The following is an 18,981-nucleotide window of genomic DNA, read 5'->3' as shown; positions in this document are numbered from 1 at the left end:
TCCCCTAGTGTCCACCAATCAGCACTGGGTGCTTTTCTAGATTTAGACATAGCCTAATTGGACTCAGCATAATGCTACTACGATGAAGTTCAGTGGTCTTTATTGTCGAAAAGATTGGGTTAGTTAAGACAATGGTCTCTTCTGATCTAAACTTGAAATACATGAAGCAATACTGTCAGGTTTGTACAGGTAGACATAGCCTACATCCTGGTTAATGGTCCAGCATTATTCATCAGCTTATTCAATGTCTTAATGTCTGTCTACTTCTAAAATGCTGTCGTATCTTGTTACACTTTACTAACAAGATATGTTTATCTCTTTCGTAATTATGTGAGTGGAAGTAATTTCTAACACTGGGGTTTTAGACATTTTACCTTAAGTTATACTGCTTTCTCTCTCTTCTACTGCATTAATCTTTAAGTTGTGCTCTCTTGGTAGATTTCTTTAAGGTTTTTCGTAAGAATTTCAGAACAGTAACATTTGATTCAGAATCTGCTGTTAAAAAAGAAATAAGCAGCTTCAACAAAAATGGAAGAGGCTGAGATCAGTAATATTGTAACCAGAAGCAACTGCTAAAGTAAGATTGACCACAGTACTGTGGCCAATGTTCCTAATTACACAAATAAAAACACAAATTGAATCTTGGGTCTGCTACTACTCTGTGCCTGTCCCTTGCAAGAGGCTGAGGAGTCTGCCCAGATACAAACTAGGGGAAACAAACCCTTAACTCCATGCTGTAGGTTAGATTAGTCATTCCAGATGGACTGACGTGCTGAGGAACATGCTGCATCTTTAAGTGCAAACAAATAGACCTTTTTTTAAAAAAAAAACAAAACACTTAAGCATAGTGCAATACAGAAACTACATTTTCTGCATGTAGAAACAACAGTGCTAAATAGCACCAGCTGTTGTGACTGAGTACAAACTTGCTGTGAACTCTCATACTGTCATAGACTAGTGCTCAGTCTGTCATTTTACTTACCAGAACTTAAAGCATATTTTTTCCTCCCTTGGAAAATGAGACACTTTGATTTGCTCATTTAAGTATCTGTTTACTTAAATGGTTAAAATGAAAGAGTACCTACTGTACCTTTTGCTCAATACCAGAAGCTTTCCAGCTTCACATTTCTAATCCTTTTCAATTCTCCCCCCTTTTCTCCTCCCTTCTCTGATACTCAGGGCTAAGCATGCCAGTTTCTAGGGCTTCGGGCCTGGTGCAGTACTGCACACAGCAGAGGGCAGCCAGCTGTGCAGCAGGATGCACTGCTTCCAGCAGGAGCCACTGCCTGCAGCAGCAGCAGGAAGAAGACAGCAGCAGCAGATGGCCATTAAACAGGCTTATGACACATGAGGGAATGCTTCATGCCAAAAGCAGCTCAAAAGCTGTAGCTCACAGTGTTTCCCATGCTGGTTTTGCTCATACTTAAAACACCCGTGGTGTCTTTGACCACTTTATTTCCTCCCTTCATCTTGTCTACTTTACAACTTTTAGTCTCTTCAGCAATACTTTGAGAATGGGATTTAAAGATCATGACTGAAAGCAGCAAGGAGTAACAGTGCAGGAGATGTGTAAGCCTGAAGGACATGATCTGCCTAGAAGAATAAGCCAAGATCACAGTTAAGTTCTTTACCATATTGGTCAATGCCTGCCTCAAAATTTGAAAGTCATGTCCCTGTATCGCCGGCACAGACTGGAATCCTACTCTTGTGGTCAGTTAGACCTGCGAGAGCAGAAAGGTACTGTTGTACCCTTTCAGCTTGCTGGAAGGTTGCAGATGAGTACTGAGATATTTCAGGCTGATCCTTCAGAGGTAGTGCCTGCACTTCTGCTCGATTCTCAGAGCTGCGGGGGCTCAACGCTCCTGAAAAAAAAGCAGCCTGGAACAGCCGGAGAGGTTCAGAAGACACCGTTTGTTTCAGGCAGCAGCTGTGGTTAGGGGGTTTCATGCCAAAGTTTAGTTTACCTTAAGCTTAGGGTTAGCAGCATTCACCTTTTGGAGAGGTTAGTCAATATCTGAATTTTCCACACAAACGTTAAATACTTCTAGAAGTTCCACAAGCAAGGTGGTACAAAAGCATTCATGTGGCCAAGCAGCAAGTTCCGTGTCACCTTGTACCTCAGCCTTCACGCAGCACTGTCTACCAAAGTTAAATGGTCTTCTCTGGACCGAAACAACTTTCAGACTGCAATAGGAAAGTCAGTACTCAGTTCAGGCAGATGAGGAATGGCCTGGAGTTAGAACAGCTCACTGCAGCAGATACCTTTCCGGCAAACAAGTGCCCTTCTTCCAAAACTTAGCATCGATATATGCCAGTATCTCAGTATTCAGTCACATCTTTGAATGGCAAAGAAGTTACAAGAATGCAAGAGCACCACCATCACCAACAAAACAACAATGAAAAAAAAAAGCACATGCTGCATGGAAAGGCTTCTTTCCCCTTTTTCAAAGGGCCTATTATTGTGACTAAAGATACAGTGTGGTAATTATACAGATGCTTGGCAGAGACATCAGCTAGTGTTTGTTTTGGGTGGGAAAAAAACAGTTGTAAGTACGAAGTCATGGTTAAACATGAATAAGCACAATTGTTCACCTTTTCAAGGGTTTTAAGAACGTCTAGCGTGGCCTTACCACGTTTAAGGAATATTTTGTTCCAGAGTACTGATCAGCTCTCCTGAAATTTCATTTTAGTATTAGAACAGCCTGACTGAGCTGTCAGTCCCCCATCTCTGACAGCAAAAGCTGTTTTGCTTTATGATTTACAGGCTTGTCTTTGACTTACTGTTGCGGTATCCCCCCCCCACCCTCCCCCTTTAATCATGATAAATCTCTTCTAAATGCAGTCTACTTTTTAATCTCATCCAGCTCCTCCTGGTTTCCCTGTCTGAGATACCCCCTTGTGCCAACCTCATCCTACACACTGGTGTGAGCAGCTACTCGAAGCCCTCCCTGATACTGTAGGTGGGCTCTGAGACATGCAGTGCCAGAGCAGTACTAGGAAGCGACAGGCACAGTGGCAGCGGAGACATCCCATTTATTCCTTGATGTATTTTGCTCAATCAGGCCTAAGAACAAGGATCAGAGCAGCATTTGTACTTTGCCAGTAATAACACGATCAAATGGATGTTCTGTTTTCGCCCAGACTGTAAAAGCATTCTTCTTGACCAGGATAAAGTGTTTAAATTTTAAAAATAAATGGTATTTGGGTAAAATTACTACATAGAGCAGAACAGCTCTAGAAAAAAAATGTAAAGAGCACCAGAAAATGAAGTGGTTCCCCACTTACTCCTAAAACTAGGGTACTGTCTGGAGTTTGGGGGCAACAAGTGAACTGAGCATCTGATATCCCACATATTTAGGCAGGATTTCTCCATGGGACCACAATTTTATCTCAAATTTCTGAGTCTCCTTGCCCTGACACACATAAAAACAAGTAATTAAAACAGCTAGTAGCACAAGCAAGTGTCAAATCGTATGTTTTGGACAACAGGTTTAGCTGTAAGGGATGTCTATCCATCCTTCTATAGCTGTTTCCCAGAGAGGCTAGACACTCAAGGAGAGGTCTGGTCATAGCCCATAGCCAGGTTTGTCTGTCCTTTCTACCAGAATCAGGTCCCAACCTCACCTGAAGTTTGAGGTGCTAATGCACCACAGGTTAGATGGCTTAGCTGAACGAGAGCAGTAGATCTCAGCCTTCTGAGTTTCACTGCACAATTACTTTGTTTTTCAGTCTTACCAGATAACCAACCATCTGTAACTAGATTACTTTCTAAAATGAGGTACCTGTTAGCTTTTAAATAGATGGTTTTCTTATAGGTGGAGTCTGCTTATGCTTCACTTTTACAGCCTTGTATTTCATAGTTCAGCAACCTGCCACAAGATTCAGATTCCTCCATAACACACTGAATGGAGAATTGTGGAGGAGCATCATGGCCCGCAGCCACTTATTACATAAGATGTCCAATTTCAAAAGCCAGATTTATCCCCAGCGTAATTCTGTCAGCGTCAGTGATTTGCACCGGGACCGTTTGGTTTGAGACCCCAAACGTGCAAAGAAAACCTGCAAGCTCCGGTCCCCAGCAAGCGGTAATATCGGTGGATCGTGTATGCAGTAGTGCATCCAAGAGGCGCTCGGGTTTCGGGCAGCAGGTAGCGCCTCCGAAGCGAAGGCGAGCCGCTCTGTCGGGGACTCGCACCGCGAAGCTCGCCGTTCTCGCCGGGTCCCTGCGCGAACGCCGCCCCTCGCAGCACGGCTGGGGCCGACCCCGAGCCCCTGAGCGGGGAAGGGGCGGCGGGGGGAGGACGGGGGGGGGAGGAGGAGGAGGAGCCGCCGATGAGGACCGGAGCCGGCTGCGGGCGCCGCGGCCATGGCCTGGCCCTGCATCAGCCGGGTGTGCTGCCTGGCGCGCTTCTGGAGCCAGCTGGACAAGTCGGACCTCTCCGTGCCGCTCACCATCCACAACTACTCGGCCATCGACGAGCCCGAGGAGGCGGCCGGGGGGCCCGAGAGCGGCGGCGCTTCCCCCCCGCCCCGGGGCTGCCGCCGCCCGCCCGCCGCCCCCCGCCCGCGGGCCGCCCCCGGGCAGCCGGGGGGCCGCAGGAAGGGCCCTGCCGGGGAGCCCCCGGCGGCGGAGACGCAGTACCGCCGGGACTTCCGAGCCTGGCCGCTCCCGCGGCGGGCACCCTTCCCCTGGGGCGGCGGCCGGGCCGGGGCCGAGCCCCCCGCCGTGCCCGCGGCCGCCCCGAGCCGCGCCGCCTGCCCCCTGCCCGGCCCCGGCGGCCCCGAGCAGCTCCGGCCCCGCTCGCCGCCGGCCGGCGGCCACACCACGTCCTACAGGTAACGGGCGGCTCGGGGCGGGGGGCGCCGGCTTCCAACGAGCCCCGGGGACTCGGCGACGCCTTCCCGGGCGCTCTGCCCCACCGCAGCCCCCCCGGTTCCCGAGCGAGCGGCGGGGCCGGGCGCGCCTCGGCGGGAGGTGCGGGGCTTTGGCTGCATGGCTGCGGCTCGTTCGTACCGCCCGCCCCCTCCTAACGGGCCTTGGGGACTGTGGTGTGCCGTGAGATGGATTCATAGAGGAATTCATCTCATTCTAACAGAGCCACAAGTGTTCAGACGCCGATTGTGCCTCGGGTACCTACGCAGCGCTTCCCTCGATAATTGCGGTTCACGACATTATTTAGTGCGGTGCTGTGAAGACGTGCACGGGGTGCCCTGCAGCAGCGCAGCACTGATCCTGCTCCCCTGTGCCCCGGCAGCTGCCCGGCACTCGCAGTCAGCACCGGCTGGAGAAGGCACAGCCACGCTGCTCGCCTTGTCTTGCCGCTGCTGCATCTCTGAGAACAGTCATAGAGCGATGGCTGGTCCTGAAAAGCACTTTGAGATTTCAAAGCAGTACAGAAATTACCGTGTCAAGGAAACCTTTCTAACACCAGCGGCGAGGTTCAGCTTTCAGAAACGCAGCCATCTCCAAATTGTTGCTTAAACACCCCCCATGCAGAGCACAGCAGAGCCACAGCCTCCCTGCCCAGCCACTTCGCACGCCTTTCCTCCCCAGCTCGGCTATTCCTACCCAGAGCTCCCTATGTAATAAAAGAGGGGAAAGTCTGCAGATCACGGGACAAAGCTGGCTGCGCAAGATACCAGTGAGCAAATCACAGCAGAAATTTTACAAAAAGTAAGGCTTGCAGGTAGCCAAGGAACCCACCCCAGCAGAGCAGTGCGGGTCGAGGCAGGAGCAGGGCAGCTGCCCCAGAGCAGGGCTCTCCATGAGCCACATTTAAGCTGCCTGAAGGCTGCATGCAGACAGGCCCTACACAAGTCAAACCACATTTGTCTTATTCTAGTGATTCCCCCAGCTTTTTTGAATTACCACCTAGTGCAATACTGCAAGCGTAAGAAATCCCCGTACCACCACTGACAGACAACAACTGACTGCACCCTAGGTAAGTCACAGGAGCCACAACCAACAGCAAGAGAGAAGCCCACAATAGCCTTGCAGGCTGTGAAAATATTTTCTCATGCATCATTGCTTTTCCTTTTTTCAAGGGAGACTAAGCAGGAGGGGAGCAGTTGGTACCTGGCTACTACTTGCCCATTTCCAGTTCCACTTGGGGCACCAGCAGTCTGCAGCACGCACACTGTTTTCAGTCTGCACAACTACAAGGCCACCTTCACTAACTACAGAGCAGACCACTTTTCTTCTTCACCTTGTTGTCTTCCAAAGGCAGCATCACAGTGCACAAACACTTACCTGCAGGCAGCAGCTGAACAGCACTGTTTGGCGTTGGTGCTCTTCATCTTCCCCTCTGGTGAAGGCCAGAGGGACCCCCCTTGTGCACACAGCAGCTCCTTGGTGGTCACACTCAAAATGAAAAATAAATAAAACAACATGGGGAACAAAGTTGGAAAGTGCACACATCTTGGTGTGTGCCTTCATTTCCTTTTGAGAGAGAACCATGCCATAAATTCCCCCTTTTCTGCTGTTGCTGTCTGCGGCTCCAGGCAGCCCTGAGGAGCAGGCTGTGCACATAAACCAACTGGGGCCACTCACAAGAACTGGCCGTTTGATTTATATGCACTGCAGGTACTTCAGCAGGCTCTGCGGCAAGCTGGGTCATCACAAGGGTGGGCAAAACAAACCCCAGCTGGGCTTGTTTCATGTTAAAGAGATGAGGTCCTAAGGGAAGGACTGGTTTCAGAAGGACAGTGCAGAAAAGTCGGCATTGGTGCCTGGTCCGCTCCAAGCTTTTAATGGCGTTGGCATTTTTTTGCTTAGTTCAGTAAGCTGATGGGGTTTTCGTGTTTGGGGTTCTTGTTTGGTTATTTTTAATTGGAGGATTTTGATGGCATGTTTCTACAACACTCCAGTGCACATTTGTTCTCAGGGAGCATGCAAGCGTAGCAGTGAATCCCCGGCACCACCCAGCATCGCTTGATCTGCTTTTGTGCATCAGTTCGATCCTTCGGTGAGACTTCCTTCTGCAAGTTCCTGCTACATCTTTCTCTCTGTGCTCTTTTTTAAGCACAGAAGGAAACCCAGCTGCATACAAAACCAGCTGTTTCCTTGCACGTGGTGCAGCCAGTCAGACCGACGTTTAGCAGAACATCAGCGACCAAGACCAAAAGAACAGTCCCATGCCTTGGGACTTTGTAGGAGTCTTTCCAGGGCCAAAAGAAAGATGAACATAGAGGGGGTATCAGAAGAATGCCTTCCTCTCTTTGAGGAGGCAAATTTTTAACTATGAACTAACAACTCTGCACAAAGGGTAGGAGGCCCCATGGCAGCCCGCTCTCCAGAACATTGCCCTGTGTCCACAGGTCTCTGCATGGATTTTATAGCTGGAGCTCTGCAGGCTCCAACTGAAGTCAAAGCCATGCCGGGCTCCACAGGGGGAGCTCAGGCACACAGACCAAGGAGGATTGATAAGAGCTGCACCTGAAAGGCTAAAATGGGATGTGCTCCAACTGCGAAAAGATCCCGGGAACTGCTGCAGAGGGTTGCAGTAGATTGCATCAGGTGGACACAGGAGGAGGCAGAAGGAAGCACTGAGCCACCCCCTCCACACCTCGTTTGGGGTCATGGAAGGGGCTCCTGTTGTTCAGCAGTGAGTCACAGGTGCTACTTAATTCTGACACAGCAGAGATTTGAGTGCCGTTAATTGTAGCACTAGGTCCTGATTGCATTTAGAAATGGATGAGTGGCTTACTTAGCTCCTTGCTACAGTGGATGAGAGAAGCTGGTGCTATCAGCAACGCATCTCCAGCAGGTCCTGTTCGCTGGGCATCACCTGTTTTTGCCTTGATGGAAGGCAATGGGACGAGGGCATGACTGCTCTGCTGGGGCTGGTCCTGGTCCTGCTAAGAGGAGAGCTCTGGTTGAGGCTCAGCTGTATTTGTTTGAGTCACTTCAGACCTCAGTTTCCCCTTCCGTAACCTGCCAGCCTTGGGAAAGCGTTACAAATGCATCGCACCAGAGCTGTGACTGTTTTGTCTCTTCCCCCAGCCATCAGCTTTTCTTGTATTTGCACTCAGGGAAGGGGGAGGACAGCTTGAGTTTCTGCACACATGCCCAGTGCCAGCCCTCAGCAGCGCCTCATCTCTGAAGCTGGTGTTCCAGCACCATCAGTGGTTTGGGTGGGCGTGAGGGCTGAGAGCACCCAGCTTGTGCGTGGGTGCGGAGGCGCAGCAGCAAAGCAGACCAAACTGGAGGCCTTGAAATCAGCAGGGCTTGCTGCTCGCAGGGAGTGAGCAATTCTGGTCTGCTGCTTTGAGGAAAAGAAAACGTGTGAAGTGCTGGGGTTGTTCAGGGGTGAAGGCCTGATGTGCCCTCACGAACGGTTTTGGAAACAGCAGGGTGGGAGGTCCCTTGGTGAGCTGAGCTCCCACCTTCCACTGCATGTGCTCAGCACTGTGACCACAGAGCAGGGATCTCCCCACCAGAGGAGATACCACAGAACGAAGGGGAACAATCCTTGTTCCCCAGTGCTACAGGTGCAGTCACAGAGCACATCATTTTGCTGTCTATACTGCCTGCCTGCCTTCAAATACTGCTTCCACAGAAGGCCAAGGTGAACTGTGGTCACTGCTGCCCAGTGAAAACCATTTTATTTCAGTCGCGCAGAAAGAAAAAAAAAATACCTGCACTGATGTTCAGAGCACACGTGAGCTGGCAGGGTTAGGAGTACTGTGTGCAAGAAGCTTCATCCGTGATCCAGCAAGATATTTAAATGCATGCTTATCCTTAATAATAGGAGTAAATCTTTTATAATCAAGGCTTAATGTTATCTTTACATTCTTAAGTATCTTGCTGCTTGGGGAAATTAATACTGAAGCCCTGATTTTTATGGTACTTAACAAGTAAGCTTGCTTGGTGCAGACACTGGGATAGATCCAGAGAGACGTGCTCTGCAGAGCCTGGCTGGGGGAAGGGGGATGGAGCCGTGGGAGGAGAGCACGAGGCGGGTGGAAAGACGCACGGGAGAGGCTGGCTGTGCTAAGTAGGCTGCAGAACTGAAACGGGGAAGACTCAAAGCTGTTGCATAAAGTTAGGAGGAATTTCCTCCAGTCAAAGTGCACCCAAACCTATATTAGATGAAAAGGAGAAAGAAGGGGAAATGGGAAAAGGCAGAAACCAAGACCCGAGACCTGCCCTCAGCCCCCCAACTCCCATAGCTTTCCGATAAGAGGACGTCAGCTGCCCGTCCTCTCACCCCACCACAAGTGCTCCTTCCTTGGGGCTCTGTCTGGGAACAGATCAAACACCCCAAATTCCCCTCAAGCAACAGTATGATGCTTGAGGGTTTTTTTGGCCATCCTCCCGAGCTCCCACCGCTGTGTCCATGCCTCGTGGCCCTCAGCTGACCGGGCCCTGTTGCAGCGTCCTGCTCTGCCTGGGCAAAACTCCCCCGTGCCCCCACAGGGCTGGCAGCATGGCCACGCCAGAAGCTGCGGCTCACAGCCGCACGCAGTGGTCTGGCTTCCCCAGCAGGAACCTGGGCTACTGCGCACTTTGGAAAGGAAATGTGAACAACAGAAACTGCGCACACAGCTTTGCCTCTGAAGGGAAATTATGGAAAATGTTAATGACGCTGCTTAATGCTCGCTGGTGTGCCAGCCATTAGAAGGAAGAGGTCAGTGGAGGACTAAAGGCAGCCTCGGTCAGGCAGCGTAGCTCAGAGTTACCTCCAGCTGTACAGGATGAGCCTTTTTCTCTACTTCTTAGATAAAAAAAATGGGATTATAATGCAGCGGCTCAGAACACCACTGATAATTAAGTATACAAAGTAAGCCATGACATAAAGATGAGGTACCAAAATGCCAACAGTGATGGCAGTGGTGTTGTAGTACAGGGCAAAGGAATATTATAAATGCTGAAAGTAAATCTGCCTGGAAATGGCAGCCCCAGCACTGTGAACAGCCCAGGCAGTTTGTGATTTCCAGCCCTGGCAGAAGTGCCCTCCATCTCAGCGAAAGGCGTTCATTGCGCACGCTGTCACCTTTTAACACCTAGAATAGCAAAACAGTCCCCATCCCAGTGCTGCTCTGAGCACCCCCAAAGTAAACTGAGAGCTGCTGTCTGGGGAGGAGGAAGAGGGGTAGTGCAGAAAGGATGAAGATGACCACCTCCAGCAGCAGTCAGTGTCTCATGTTCATCCCCAGCAGCAGCTGGCTGTCAGACCATGCGGGGCTCTCCCCTCCTCCACATCACTCCTGTAATTTCCCATCCCATGACGTCGTTCTCTTGCAAGTAACTGCAATTCATGTGATCTTGGACAAGGCACCTCCTGCATGCGGGTACCTCAAAAGTCACTCTGTCTCTCCAGGCTGTGAGGAGAACAACTCGGCTTCCGGCCAAAATGAGGGTCCTGCGATCCAAAAGAACTGTCTTTGGGGGCCTGCCAAATCAGCAAATGATCTGCCGCAGAGCACCGAGCCAGAGCTGGCTGCAGACAGTTGTTCCAGTTGTTCCTTGAAAGGAACAGGCCCAGTTGTTCCCTGAAAGCTGGGGACACGCTCCCCTGCAGGGCAGTGCAGCAGGGAGGCCAGCCGTCGCAAGAATGAATGGTTAAGAACCGATGCCATCAGCATCCTTGGGGCAGTCCAGCTTTGTAGGGGACAGCAGGCTCGAGTGGCTGGGAACTGCTGGGATGTAATTGATGGCTTTGTACCATTTTGCTGGTAGTTTGCCCAGCCAGCATCTTCCCTCTGGCTGTGCAGCAGAGCTGAGCTAGATTTAGCTCAGCATTCACACTTGTCTGGGATTCCCTGCTGAAAGGTTGCCTTCCTGGGGCACCAGTTGGCCAAAATCACCTTTCTGCAGAGGTGCTTCCTTACCTGGAGGTGCTAAAGCCTCAGGGATTGCACCACTGCCACCAGAAGAGCCACGCAGGCACTTATCTGCTGCCTGAGGTAGCCTGAAAAGCAAGACGCCGAGAAGGCAAGAGGTGGCAGCTCAGAACAGCAGGAACAAACTGATTACAGACAAGATTTGCAGTGCCCATGGACAGCCCCACCAGGGCCTGGTTGTGCTTTCCCAGGAGTGGGAAGCTCTCCTGTAGGGCAACATCTGTCACTAATTCTGAGTGCATTTAAGAACTCGCCCTGCCAGTACACGAACTGACGGCTGGCTGCCAGCCCTGGCTGTGGGCTCCTGCCCATTGCCTTGTGCCAGGAGGGCAGTGCAGGCAGGAAATAAATAGCAACAACTCTTCAGAATTAACTTTGTTAGTTTGCAGGGTTGTCTCTAGGTTAGGTGTGCTCCAGGGCTGTACCCCACGTCTACAAATCAACCAACAAAAGAGGCAGCATTTTAAGGTTGAAACTGCATTTAGAAATCAAGCACAATCCAGGCAGCGTGTATTCTAGCAATATATTAGAAAGATCAGAATCAAACTACACGTGCTAAACTACTACTCCACACTTATATACTTTAAATAGGATTTTTTAAAGAGGAATTTGCAGCCACTATCAAAACAGCAAATAGCATGCTTGGAGAAAAATGAAAATTAGAAGGGCTGTGGTCAAAACTAGGCTCAGCATATTAAAAACAAAGCCTATTTTTCTAGCCTGGACATGGCTTAGGACTTGTGCCAGGGTCATGACTCAGGATCCTATCTACAGCCATCAAGTAAAGTGCAGCTAAGTGCGGTTATTATCTGGGGTATGCCAGCGTGTGAACATCAACTTGTCACAGCTTAGTTAGCCTCCTCTCCTTTCACTACAGAAGCTGCCTAAACTGGTTGTCTGAGCTGCATACGCAAACAGAGCAGACTTATCCTGTCCTTCTCTGAGAGCAAACAAGCCAGGTCAGCTTGCTACTGCAGCATCTAAAAAGTCCTAATGAGGAAGGCATTAGTGAAGCCTGTCTGTGACGAGCCAAAAGCAGAGGGAAGCTGCTTGCTCTTCAGTGCTCTTAAAATATATGCCTCTTTCCAAGCGTGCAGTCTCTGTACCCATTCCACAGATGCCACAGCTCCAATGATAAGGCACCCAAGTGCCTTATTCTCAGACATTATCGTGCAAAGTCAAAGCATTTGGCCACGTTTGAAGGAAACCACTGGCTGAAGCACCTGGCAAGTGTGATGGTGTCTCCCTTCAGATGCATTTCAGCCTACATTGCTACAGAAGTGCAATACAGAACACATTGGCAAACATTCCTGGTGTCAAGAGAGCTAAAGGAAGGCAACATCAGCAGGTGGCCTCTCTCTATGCACGCAAGGACGGCACTCCTGGATCCCCAAACCAAGATGGTTTACACTGCAAGTGACCAATGAGTCAGTAAATGCTATCAAGCAAAAAGTTACCCTGACATTTTCTTATTCAGGAAGAAAGCACCGAGCACCTCCAAGACACAGCACATATTGCCAAGAATAAAAGAGAGAAGCCAGGGCAGCCAGTTAGATGGGTCTATGCCCTAATGCATCTTTCAGTTTGGGCTTTTTGAGAAAGTTAGGCCTCTAGGCTAAGTTCTTTTGTTCCCAGATTGCGTTATCTAAGTTCAATATTGTAAGCTGATTGTAACCCGACTTGCCTTCTGGGTTTGCAACCACTCTGAGCAGAGGTACTCTGTGAATATGTTGTGATTTATTGGTTCTTTTGTCTTGACAATCTCATTTCAGGCAAGAGTATCGCCCTTGGACTGGAGCAAAACCATCCAAGCCTATAAAGACAAAGCAAGGCTTCATTATCCCAGAAGACCATTTTGTTCAAGAGACAAGTTACAAGGCAGATTTTAAGGTAAAAAACATTTTTTAAAATCCCAAAGTCAGTGTGGCTAAAACCCAAGGTATGCATCAGGAACTCCTCATTTGTTACCAGTGTGGTGTGTGTAGAGTAACGCCATGTCCTATCTGACTGCGGTTACCCTTTGCTTTCAGAAAGACATGCTAGAGGAAGCGATACCATGTCATAATTCAGCCCGAGACCGAGATTTTAAATTGCATGAAAGCCAGGAAGTCCAAGAATTGCCATTCCCACAATTGGATATGTTGTGCAGAAAGTGCCATTACCTCTCTCTGCGTAAGGCCCATTTAACATCCTCTGCTCTAGCTAGCAGCTACTTGCATGAGACCACCGTGGAGAAGGGTGCTTCACAACCAGTGGCCAAAGGCAAGCACAGGCTGCAGCAAGTGGCTCAGGGAGCAGAGCCGGGGCTGAGCTCCCCAGCGCAGCATCTGCTGCCGTCTCTGACGGTACCACATCCTCCAGGGCCACATGTAAAAAGTAAATCTTTGCCTTGGAGGAGACAAGGAAGAAATGTTTAATCAGCAGACGGCAAAGTACCTCCTCCGCATAGGATTGCTGGTGTATTGCTGCAACGAGGCACACGATGGGTATATCCAGCTCCACTGAAAGTAGGACAGGCACCTCAGGCAAAAGAGAGAATTTGCAAACCTCACCAAAACTTCCTCCTCGCTCTGACTAGTCTGGGCTGCTTACTGAGGTGCAGCAACGAGGCCAGAAGGGTGGTTAACCCTTAAATCTTGTATTTTGATCCTCGTGTTTAAGGTTGTGTATTTTGGCCCTGGAGGGGCAAAAGACAATGTCTTGGGCTCAGGAACCCTGAGACCCATGCCCCTGCAGGAAGAGGGAGAAAGAGCTGAGGGGAGGGGAGGAGTGGGAGACACAAGTCAGGCAGTACTGCCCTGGGGTAGAACACAGCTCCTCCGCTGGCCAAGGGTGCAGCACTGTGTGAAGACACACTCCCCTTCTGTGCTTCCAACCTGGCAGACAGGATCCAAAGGAGCTGCTCCTAGATGTACCCTCGGAGTCTCTCTCCCACTTCTTGAGGAAGGGAAAGAGAAAACTGGAATCCCAGACATGAAAACACGCCACCGAGGACACCGTGCCTCGGACCATGCAGAGGCCCCGTTTCCTGGAGCTCATGGGTTCCACTGCAACCCCTCTGGCACAGTCAGCACAGGCAAGGAATGGACAAGGTGCCAAAGAAACACCAGTTCAAACAGAAATGGGACTCCCCCTGGTTTACACGTAGTCATTCAGACATTACCTCTTGCCTGAAGCCCATGGTTTCACTGGGCACATGAGCATCAGCTTTACATTGTGTTGTGACAGCTTGCCTGTAGGACTCAGACTGCAGGTTGTATCCTGCTACTGAGCTGTGGACAGGTCATTTTGGACACTCTTGCTCCTTAGCATGTCAGATGCATCCCCAGAGGACTGGAAAGCACAGAACAATGCAACAACAACAAACAGATCGATAGCTTTTTTCCTATACTTTTTCCCTGTGGCCTCGGTCTTCTTTTTTGCTTGGATGGTGCTATCAGAACCCCAGTTCTTACCACCCGTTATATTTTATGGCCAGATTCACTCAGTGTCCTGGGCTGAATGCACAACTAGGACCAGTCCTGTTTCAAATCCTTCGGGTTTTAAGCATTAGCAGGACACAAAGCATCCAGCCGTACTTCAGTACAACAGCTACATATTGGGTGAAAATTTGACTCCACAGACGTGAGAGTTTTGATCACTTCTGTTATCTCTGTATTTCTTCCAGAGCTGAGGAGTTTATATCCCTGATAGAATTGTTGTAGTTTCACAGACTGGCACAGCCAGTGGTCTCCCAGTTTTCTCCCTTTCTCCTTCAGGTACTCCAGGTCTGTGCCAGGTCTGTTCACAACACAGTGAGCTTGTGGCTCCTTAGAGCATTGCAGTGGAGCACTTTGACAGAACCCTGATGGCAGTCTCCAAAAGGCTAAGGGGCCAGACACACATCACTAAAACTCCCGTCACTTTAATCCAGCACCAGTCCAGCAGTGAATTTGTCACGATGCTAGTCAAGTACGTGTCACGGGGGATTTGTGAAGAGGGCAGCTCTTTGTCTTGCAGGGATTGACACAAGGCTCAAGACCCCTCAAGCACTCTGGACCGTTGCACCCTGTGTCACACTAATGTTTCTCTCCCCCCTCACCCCACTAGATCCCAGAGGTGAAGACCAGGTTCTCCCCCAATCCTTCTGCTGTTTTCCAGGCACCATCACGGATCCTCAACGTATGAACCTGGACCCTTCTCACACCCAGGCAGCTTAAATGTGTTTCTGATAAGATGTATCACTATGCAATTTTCATGAGGAGTGTTAAGATCAAAGCTCCGATATTATCAAAAGCAGCTCTAGTGATTAGTGATGTGCACACACAGTTACTCTGAACACGCAAAGCGCTCAATTCAGAACTGGCAAAACACGCTGCAAGGAACGACCTAGTTTTTCACAGGAGCAGGTTCATTACTATGCCAGCTGGCATCACACTGGGAGATTGACTTTGGGCAGCGAAGACAGTATTGCGGACAACATCCCTATGCCTAACTGCACAGGGCAGGAGGGCAAACAATCATAATAAGCAGGACAGATGATTAAAACCAAATCAAGTCTTATTTAGTAGCACCCTCTAAATAGGCCAGACAGGGAATGTCTGGCTGACTTCTCAGCTTCCCGAAGTTTTATGGAAACTAGAAGACAAACCTCTCACACAGACCTCAGATGGCATCACCAGAATTCACTGCATCAAAGGGGCTGGTCTGAACTTCCAGGGTTGTTTTAGAAACTGGAGGAAGCACAGGGGCAAGCCAGCACTGATGAACTTTGAATCTGGCATATGCAGTGACTTGGGGCTTTAAGGATGGAAAGCTGGGTATTTGCAAAATTGGAGGGCTGGTGGCAGAGCAAGAGGGGACTGAACTTCTGAAGACAGCCCTGGCCGTGCACCAGCTTGGTTCGGAGAGGATTGCATGGACACCGAGTCAGCTAAACACATACCAGGCTCCCGAGGATTTAAATATGCATGTAATTTGTATAGCTGTTCAGTGTAAATACTGTATACGGATTTTACCTAAAGCAATTTGTGATCCTTTAATGAAAAGGACATGCTAATAATTTTAATAAATGTTAACTCTTTGCATATGCAAGGTGGAAAATATTGCCTTGAAATTCCTAAATTACTGCCTGCATCTTGGTAATGCTAATGCTAGGAACAACCAGAAGTGAATGTTACTTATAAACTCTTCTTAGAAATGTAACATAGAATGTAAGACATCCTTCATTTTTAAGATAATACATTTTAAGTGTCATTATTCTAAAGCTGATTTATTTATTTATTTATTAACATTAGCATGTATTTAACTTTTGCTGAAGTACATGTGAGGTACAAAAAACCATTTTCTTTAGCCTTTGTTAATCCAGAGTGTAGTGGGTTTACAGTTTTTATCTCAAGGACTTATCCAATAGAAGTAGTTTACTGCTTACTTTATGTTTTTACTTTTTTTTTTTGAGACAAAAAAGTCACAAAACTTTTACTTTATGTGTTTGAAACATACAAATGTGTTGGCCAGAATGAAAAGAAACTCCGCAGACTCTAACAATGATCACATATTAATTCATCTGTAATGAAATGGACTTTAACACAGGGGATTTCTTTCTTAACCTCCTCTCTAGCTGAAGTCAATGGCAAATTTAATGAACTTTGGGGACTCTGCAAACACATAACCATTGCTGAAGATTCCCATAAGAACAGCACTGAAAATGTTGGCATGTGGATTATATCAGGAATTCATGCAGACATTACCTTCTCACTGCATTATGTGAGAATTGGATATTGCCACCTCTGTGCATTGTACCAGTAGGACCGAATGCAACAAGAACAGGTAACATCTGCAGCAAGCTGTGTTTGGTTGGACATGGGATGACACTTCTCCCACTCACTCTTGCTTTTGGACCCAGAGGAACGTACAGTAATACCAGTGCTTGCCAAAATCATTTTTCAGGAGACTCGTTTTTCAAGGAATTAATTTGAAACATTCAAACCGTACTAAATGTTTTGCATGTTAGGTGTTTCTAAGAAAAAAAAATCAATCTGCTTGATTAACCTCTTTATAATGTTTTTAACAGTTTTGTTCAAACAATTTCAGTCATTTCAATCCTGGGCTTTAACAGAAGAAAATAGTCTCTCCTCTTAATTCAGTGTATTTCTAAAAAAATCAACCCAGTTTTAAACAAACTGGAAATATAATGAGCTTGTATTTTATCAAATGGACTGGATTTAATTTAATAAATTAAAATGTATTTTGGCTATTGGTTCTTTCCCAGCATTTTTTTTTTTAAATTGTAAAACATAACCCTTGGATATTCAACCTCAGCAGCACAATTTGTCACTGCATTTCTTTCCCACAGCTGCACCTGTAGGACAGCACAGCACACTGGACACCAAGCCAGGTGTCAGGAAGATTCCTGACTGCATTACCAGCCATCAGCAGTCAATTCCTTATTCCTCAAGCTTATCTGCAGGCACAGCCTGCCCCCCCCCTCCTCCCCCCCAGTAACAATGTCTTGCAAAGCACATTTCAAGCTGTGACCTAAGTGCTGAGCTGAAAGCTGCAGAATTAATAATTAGTTGTGGGATTTTTCCCAGACATTTTCAAAGGGAAATCAAACTATTCAGCACGCAGTTCACCAACACAGGGAAAAGGGGGCTGAACCATTGACACTGATTTGCTGTGTTCCACTACCAGACACACCAAGACTACACCTATTCTAGTGCAGATACCGTGCTCTCAGGACTCCCTTTTCAGTGGTGCCCACAGCACGTGCCTGGTAAACAGAAATGGACAAGCAACACACTGTTTCACCTTAGTTTCACTCTGCCAGCTCACACAGATCAGGGGAAAATGATATTAGTTTTCAATTTTAACATGGACCATAGCTTTACAATTGTTCCTAAGAACATTTTAGCGAGTAAGTAAGGAAAGCGCTGACTGTACAACTAGCTCCCCCACCTACTGCAATGCCAGCTCCTTGAGTGATGCTTCAGAAGACTTCTGGAAGAAAGCCAAAGGCTCATGGTGCTGTTGCCTGACTTCAACTAACAGGAAGAACAGAAGGAAAACCAAGTAGGTACTTACCACTGAAAGGGACAGGGTGATGCAACTGGCTGCTGACATCTGCGACACATCTGCTTTTTCACAGGAAGTGCCCACCTTAGCAAAATCAAAAGGTATCAGCCCAAGTTCCTCTGAAGAGGGCAGATCTACAGATTTTGCAGGCTCCAAGGAGTCACGATGCTGGGACATCTTCCAACGTTGCTCTCACACTAATATTTGTCTTCCCAATTGCTTTAGGTTAACATACAAGTCTATCTTGTGTTTTCAAACTGTGAGTCACACTGGAAATAGTGGTTATCTGATGCACAGAGAAACATCCTTTAAAAGGAAAGTCTTATACCTGAAGCTTTGTATTTATTACCTATAGCATGACACTGAACGTGCTTGTTTCGACTAGTCTTGCTGACAAGGGATACCTGGCCTGTTGGGACACTGAGAGAGGTTTGTGCCTCAGTTATGCCAGGGAGCTGGGAACACCTGCACTTCTGCATGCTCAGGTGAAGCTCTGATGTGAAATACTGGATTACTCAGAACAATTCTCATCACTTGGACTTGGAAAGTTCACAAGCAGCACATTAATGATTTTTCTGTGCATAACATGATTTCCTTTTATAAACTGTGCATTTCTCTTTGTGTTGCACGAATTTCTTGGGGCATGAAATATCAGATGCGAATTTTCTACCTCTGCCTTATTCACATAGATTTTCTCTGTATTGTCTGTCAACGTAATGCACAATCCTAAGGGCCAGTCTCTTTTACAGCAACTGACTCTGTGCTGTTCATCCCAGAGGCTGTGCGCTTTCAGGGCAGAGGTGGCACAGAATGGACAGACGATCCCTTGCTCTGGGTGGTGCAGGCTCTCATGCCACCAAGACAGCGCACAGGGACCCAGATACACTGCTTGCTCCTGTGCCAAGGACTTCATTTCCTTGAGCAGATCGTTCACTTTCTTCTGGGCACCCATTACAGGTCAGCCCGATGTTTCCCTTTGCCAATGGGGAAGGACCAGAGCAGGATACACACATGCCTACGCATCAGAGCCAGATAGCAGCTGCTTGGCAGAGCCCCTTCTTGCCAGAAGGGATGGCTGAGGGA

The 18,981-nt window shown here is 48.3% G+C and overlaps 1 protein-coding gene across 3 annotated transcripts; it reads left to right on the top strand.

Moving 5' to 3' along the window:
• The first annotated feature begins 91 nt into the window (after window positions 1-91).
• Window positions 92-17,065, top strand: MAP6D1 (MAP6 domain containing 1). 3 transcript variants are annotated; one of them, XM_040568078.1, is made up of 3 exons: window positions 92-4,836; window positions 12,618-12,735; window positions 16,445-17,065. In XM_040568078.1, the coding sequence occupies exons 1-3, from the start codon at window positions 4,367-4,369 to the stop codon at window positions 16,493-16,495; spliced, it is 639 nt and encodes a 212-aa protein (XP_040424012.1). In that variant the 5' UTR covers window positions 92-4,366; the 3' UTR covers window positions 16,496-17,065. The 3 variants fall into 3 exon arrangements, with proteins under 3 accessions (XP_040424012.1, XP_040424013.1, XP_040424011.1); XM_040568079.1 differs by having other exon boundaries at window positions 14,986-17,064; XM_040568077.1 differs by having other exon boundaries at window positions 14,935-17,064.
• Window positions 17,066-18,981: the final 1,916 nt, after the last annotated feature.

Source organism: Cygnus olor, chromosome 9 (assembly GCF_009769625.2).
Source record: "Cygnus olor isolate bCygOlo1 chromosome 9, bCygOlo1.pri.v2, whole genome shotgun sequence".
NCBI lineage: Eukaryota > Metazoa > Chordata > Aves > Anseriformes > Anatidae > Cygnus > Cygnus olor.
The sequence above is the reverse complement of the archived record's forward strand: the minus strand, read 5'-3'. Positions and strand labels throughout refer to the sequence as shown.

Coding starts and splice junctions, on each gene's coding strand:
- MAP6D1 (XM_040568077.1), top strand. CDS start 4,367: ATGGCCTGGCCCTGCATCAGCCGGGTGTGCTGCCTGGCGCGCTTCTGG. Junction 4,837..12,617: donor GGCCACACCACGTCCTACAG/GTAACGGGCGGC, acceptor ATCTCATTTCAG/GCAAGAGTATCGCCCTTGGA. Junction 12,736..14,934: donor GTTACAAGGCAGATTTTAAG/GTAAAAAACATT, acceptor TCACCCCACTAG/ATCCCAGAGGTGAAGACCAG.